Genomic DNA, 6,000 nt, shown 5'->3' on the forward strand with positions numbered 1-6,000 from the left:
CCCTTTGTGAGCTTGTCCCCACAGCCTCGGCCCGAAGCCAGGAAAAGCACGCAGGTTGGCCGCACAGAGTGACAGCCCAAGCTCAGTCCTTTCTGAAGCCGGGGCCTCACCTGGGCGGCCCGCCACACTGAGAACCGCTGCTGCCCGTCATCCTGCAGACACCCCCTCCCCCCGGAGAATACAGGTGCCAGATCCCAGGGCACAGACGCTGGACCTTCCTCTCTCACAATCTGCTGTGTGACGCTGGGCAACCCCGTCTCCTCTCTGGGCCTCAATTTCCTCATTTGACAGCAAACAGAGGGTAACTTATGATCTTCAGTCTGTGGCCTTTTCTACCTTGTGCCAATGCTGCATAATGTCCAAATATGGCCAACGGTGCTGGACACAGTAGAGAAAGGAGAGTAAGGGACTTGATTTGGGGGGGGGGGGTTCCATTACACAGAGGAAGGCCTTTATTTCCCCACAGTCTCACATTAGCACCATTAAATGGAGTTGTTCAATGGGCACCGGGCGACCTACAGAAAAATACCCCTTTGAGACATGGGCTGTGTCTCCCCTCGTCCCCTCCCAAAGAATGAGGGTCACTTTAGGGTACCTGACTGCTGCTGTTGCCAAGGGCCCCCCCGAATCCCAACCCTAGGAAGAGGCCTTCCTCATCTGTAGATTCTTCCTGATGCACGATGTACTGGGAACTGGCAGAATGGTTGCAAAATTATTCGCAGACCTCCCTCCCAGGCCACCTTCTCAGGAGGGCAGAGCTGGACTCGAAGCAGAGAATCGGCCTCTTCCGGTTACAGTGATTGTAGAGATGGTCTTAATTAACTGCCTCGGTTTTCATCTAAAACCTCCGGGCCCAAGGAAGGGAAGCGACTTGCCCAGGGTCACACAGCAGGACAGCAGGAGAGTGGGAGCCTGCGGCCAGGACACTATTAGCCACTAGCCTATTTCTCAGGTAAGCTTATGCTCCAGAGTCAGACAGACCTGGGTTCAAATCCTGCCTTTACAATTTGCTGGCCGTGAGACCTTAGGCAAATTACTTAACCTCCTTGGACATCTGTTTCCTCACTCGTAAAACAGAGATAGTCACATCTCCGGCCAGGGGTGGTGGTGGCAGGGGGGGGCGGGTAGGGGGGTGTCCAAGAAGTCACGTGTGTAAAGTATGCAGTGAGTCCGGTAGCCGGAACAAACTAAGTGCCTGGCGAATGTCCACCGTCCGTTACTGTTACTGTTGTAAATCGCAGTTGCCATCGTTGTTGTTGAGGACGCAGTCCCGGGAAGCTGAGGCTCGCCAGGAGGCTGTGCTCTCAGTAACGGCCTCCCCGTGTCTCCGCAGGCTGGTGGAGCTGTCCTCCTCGGTGCCCATCGGCTCCCACTGGGGGGTGCTGTCCAAGTGCTTGGCCTACAGCAAGGCCGCGTCTGACCCCTTTGTGTACTCCCTGCTGCGACACCAGTACCGCAAAAGCTGCAAAGAGATCCTGAACCGGATTCTCCACCGGCGCTCCCTCCACTCCTCGGGCCTCACCGGCGACTCCCACAGCCAGAACATTCTGCCGGTCTCTGAGTGAAGGCCGCCGCTCCTGCTGGAGAGTGAGGAAGGAGACAGCTGGTGAGAAGCGGGGAGGGGGGGGCTCGGGGTCCTGGGTGGGCACCCCCAGCTGCCACCCACCTGGCCGGCCCAGCGGTCCCGGTTCCCTGGCTTGTAGGGGCTCTGAAGCCTGCTTCCTGGTTCCTCAAGGGCAGAGGCTGGACTGTCCCTATTTTGCACCAAAGGATGACTGTGGCTGCTTCCTCTGGCTTTTTTTTCTGAGAAGCTCCTTTGAGGGCCTGGGCTCACCAGAGGCTCCCCAGGAGTGACACTGAGTCCAGTCATGATCAAGGACACGCAGTGCTGGTGGCAGGTGGGAAAGCATGGCGTCCACCTGCTTCCTAACCAGTAGGCGTTGGGCTCCATGCTGAAGAAAAGAGGTGGTCTCCATGGGACATCGGTCATGCTGCAAGTAAGGTTGGCAGTGGCCGTTCGGCCTTACGTCTAGCATGGCTGCTGTTCTCCACATGGTCGTGGTGGCTGCTTTGACCCAAATATTACCGAGCAGGTACTCACTCAGTTGTGCTCAGCCGGGACTCTTGGGACCCTGAGCCCAAGGGGGAAAATGTTTAGCAACCCGTGGCTACCCAATTGTGGCCAAGCAGTTGTCTGAGAAACGGTTATATTGGATTAAACTCTGGTCCCTCTCTTCCCCCCAAAAGCTGACGTTTGTGTGTGTAGACAATCTTAGCATGAAAACGGCTTAAATAGGCAGGCAATACATGTAATAATGTTCTTGGAGGTCTGACCTTGAAGTCACCTTCTTCTGATTCACATGTCATAACTGTTGGAGCCAAGGAGAGGCAGGAGGAAGGCAGCTGCTTGGTGCCCCCACCCCTGGTCGTGACCTGAATTGGCAGGAAGCGTTTCACCTCGTGTCGCACATCTTGTCCGGCACATCCTGTGTGATGCACCCCCAAGAACTGGCCTGAGCAGGGTTGTAGCATTGATTCTAAGGCACTGGATTCCATCATCCTATGGGTTCCATTCCTATTCTCTTTGAGTCTATCAACAGAAAGTAGAGGCTGTCCCAGGTGATCGAGAAAGTGCCCTGTGCTAATGAAGGGAGAGCGACATTTTCATTGAAAACTGTAACTTCAATAACTATGCCAATGCATTCACGGCCCCTTCTTGATTGACTAAAAGCCAAGGTGTGGGGGCCATGCTTTCTGCCCATCCATCTTTGTTTACCATTTCAGATGACCTGTGGAGGCTAAGAACAGTTACTTCTCAGCGCTCCCTTCTGATGCCTCCAGGGTGGAAAGGATGGGGAGCGATAGATTCCGATGGCTCCTTCTCTCTTTCCAGCCCTGTGTGTTCTGACCTTGGAAGTACAGAGGGGAGGACACGGTCCAACAGGGACCAACTGGGAAGAGCCCGACGCTTTTTACTGCCAGGTGGCCCCCGTATGGAAAGACGGGGAAATGTTGTGTGAATCTATTTGCAAAGATGTCTTATTCACCTCAGCTCCCCTTTTTGACAAACAGAGAGCTGATCCCGGCCTCGTCTTGCCTACTTTCAAGGTTTTCATGCAGGTTAGAACGGGAACAGACGTAGCCTCTGATGCCTTGGCACCGTTCGGTTATAGTTGGAGGTGTGCTCACACCTGCCTGGGGGAGCCAGTGGGGCACGTCCCTTCCCAATTCCATGTTCAGGGATCTCACGTTGGTAGCTTGACATCAGCCGTGGTGAGAATATTTACACCAAGAAAATTCACAAAGGCTACAAGGAAGGACTTCTGCCCTGAGAGCTGGTTGTGGAAGCATCTACCAGCACACCACTGCCCAGACGTGACTTTGTGTGTTACTGGAAACTTGCCCTGATACAGGGCACGTTGGGCTGCACGCGTAGACGTTCATTTTTGTGGCTCTTTCCTAGTGACAGGTAGCTGTTCACCCCCGCCTTGTCCCAACGCCAAACAAGTACCGATGAGGTCGAAAACAAGTAAGGAGCCAGGAAAATATGCACAATTGAATCCGACTAGCTCCCTTTTCACACAAATATCCTCAAACTTGGCCAATAGAGTAGTAGCGACCTAGTAGATGAGGTTAGTAGACAGTCAAGTTCAAGCAGCAAAATGTGTTTTCATCAATGTCACTTCCTCTTCCTGCTTATTCCATGTGGGCAACATATTAAGCTCCTGGAAGCAACTGGATCTCTTTTAGCTCTTCTTGAGCTAAGAAACAACAGACGTGTCACCCACACCCCCGTGTATCTTAAAGATACATGTCATAACTTTTGCCAGACCCCTAGGACTGCTAAAAAAAAAAAAACAACCACCCCACAATAAAAGCAGTTATATTGGCATCACGGAGACAAAAGGCCAGATAAGCTGAGAGGGTGTTTTCATTACCATTTAGACAGGCATTAAAAGCCAAGGAGAAGTAAGGAGAAAATCACCACATTGACGGGCAGCACCAACCCACTCTGTTATAATTACCCTTACCTGGATGTTGGTATTCATCTATACGCAGTCTATAAAATCTTCCCCTGGCTTCATTTTTCCCAGGCGAATTATCTACCTCATTTGGTGATTTAATTTATCAAAAGTAACATGGGTTTCTCAGGTAAAACACTCAGAAACAGTGAGAGCAGGGGGCCTAGGATTACTTACTTGACTTTAGTCTAGCATGAGGCTCAAGGTTCAAGGCCCAGACTCTGGGGGACAGCCAGACCAGGTGGGAGAACATGCCAGGAAGCTTGGAAATCAAGCCTGGCCTGGAGGGGCCATCCGATTCCTAACCCCACACTTAAGGGCTCCGTTTCTAGCCCGACATGATCGGAAATATAGGTTTTAATCCCAGCCCCCGGTGGCTTTTTCAGTCACTCTGCCACTATTCCAGCTTTTTCTTACACTTCTGGAAGGAGGTAATTTCTGAGCCCCAAGGCCCACTAAAGGAACTGTTAGCTCAGGTGAGGGTCATGGCTTCTGGGGTCTGTATATCACATGCTCGGCTGACCTCCCAAAGATGTTTCACTAAGAGCCAACCTGTTTTTACTTAGAAATGGGCCGGGTCATGAGGGAAGTTGACTTCAGCCACCTGATGCCAATGGAACATTCCTTGTGGGACTCCGCTCAGCCTTCTTTTTCTTAAAAAAATGTTTTTTAAACATTTATTCCATTTTTGAGAGTCAGAGAGACAGAGCATGAGCAGAAGAGGGGCAGTGAGAGAGGGAGACACAGAATCCGAAGCAGGCTCCAGGCTCTGAGCTGTCAGCACAGAGCCCGACGTGGGGCTCGAACTCACAGACCGTGAGATCGTGACCTGAGCTCAAGTCGGATGCTTAACTGACTGAGCCGCCCAGGCGCCCCTCAGCTCAGCCTTCTATCACCCTGAGCAGTAAACCTCTCTCCTCATGTTTGTGAGATTAGTTTTCTTTTTCATGGTGCCTTTCTCTCTGAGAGGAGACAGAAAGAACAGACCGTGCCCATGGTCTGGTTGCCACCCTTTTACACACGTGGGAGCAGGTAGCCAGTGCTGTGGTGTGGCCTGTGGCTGTGCGTTTCTAGAATTTAACCCAAATGCAAGATAGCCAGTTTGCCTCTGGTTTTAATGAGGATATTTTATCAGGTGCCAGATATTCCCTGCATCAGCTCATATCCTTTGGACCACGAGCACCGCAGGGAAGAGTGAGGTCCTGGATACATTTGTGGTTCCCACCACCTTTGTGCAAGGTCTAAAGCACCTGGAACAGAGCCTTTGGCTCTTGAACTTCATTATCCACAAGCATCACCAAGGGAGCTCGTTCAAAATGTAGATTCCTGTACTCCCTCCTCGGAGATCTGTCCAAGAAGGTCTGGGAAGGACCCGGGATTCTGCATTTTCAAACATCAGTGCCCAGGGGACTGCTGCGGGCGGCCTCCCCACTCTTCCCTGAGAAAGATGATCTTGGACACCGGGATAAAACTCTGCGGAAAGCTGGGCCTTCCTAAGTGTCTCCGCTTCAGTCGGCCTGTATCTCTCCCTAATTCTCCAGATAGTTCAGTCTGCAGCCTCATTCGAGGGCTGACTCATTTTGTTCTCAGAGCCGCACACAGAGTGCTCATTCCACGAAATTCTCAAAACCCGTCTTCGGAAGACTCTGAGGGACCAACACAAGCTGCCACCCACCCCTCCAAAGGTATTTCCGAAGCAGCCTCTTCCCATCCGGTGAGACTGTGTTCAGGTCGTGAACACAGATGCACGAGGCTGTTGGTAGAGGATGTCAGCCCTGGCTGGCTCGGGGCCAGGACGCTCTGTTCGAGAGAAGGAAGCCGGTCCTCAGAGGGCCCCACGGGGACACTTGCTCGGGCCCCGACTCCACCTCTGCCCCCGGCAGCCTGGCTGTGGGAGCCGATGGCATCTGGCCCCTCGGCCGCTAACCACAGTTAGCCCGACACCCTTCCCACCCCGCCTCATACCGCGGGAGTGGAG

At 52.8% G+C, this 6,000-nt stretch overlaps 1 protein-coding gene across 1 annotated transcript in view; it reads left to right on the forward strand.

Moving 5' to 3' along the window:
* GPR26 (G protein-coupled receptor 26) overlaps nucleotides 1–3,952 on the forward strand; it is a 28,459-nt gene extending 24,507 nt beyond the window's left edge. The window contains exon 3 of the mRNA XM_045439147.1: nucleotides 1,334–3,952. Coding sequence (XP_045295103.1) covers nucleotides 1,334–1,565 — 232 coding nt within the window. The 3' untranslated portion in view covers nucleotides 1,566–3,952. The remainder of the gene's footprint in view (nucleotides 1–1,333) is intronic.
* The last annotated feature ends 2,048 nt before the right edge of the window (nucleotides 3,953–6,000 follow it).

Source organism: Leopardus geoffroyi, chromosome D2 (assembly GCF_018350155.1).
Source record: "Leopardus geoffroyi isolate Oge1 chromosome D2, O.geoffroyi_Oge1_pat1.0, whole genome shotgun sequence".
In the NCBI taxonomy this organism is placed as follows: domain Eukaryota; kingdom Metazoa; phylum Chordata; class Mammalia; order Carnivora; family Felidae; genus Leopardus; species Leopardus geoffroyi.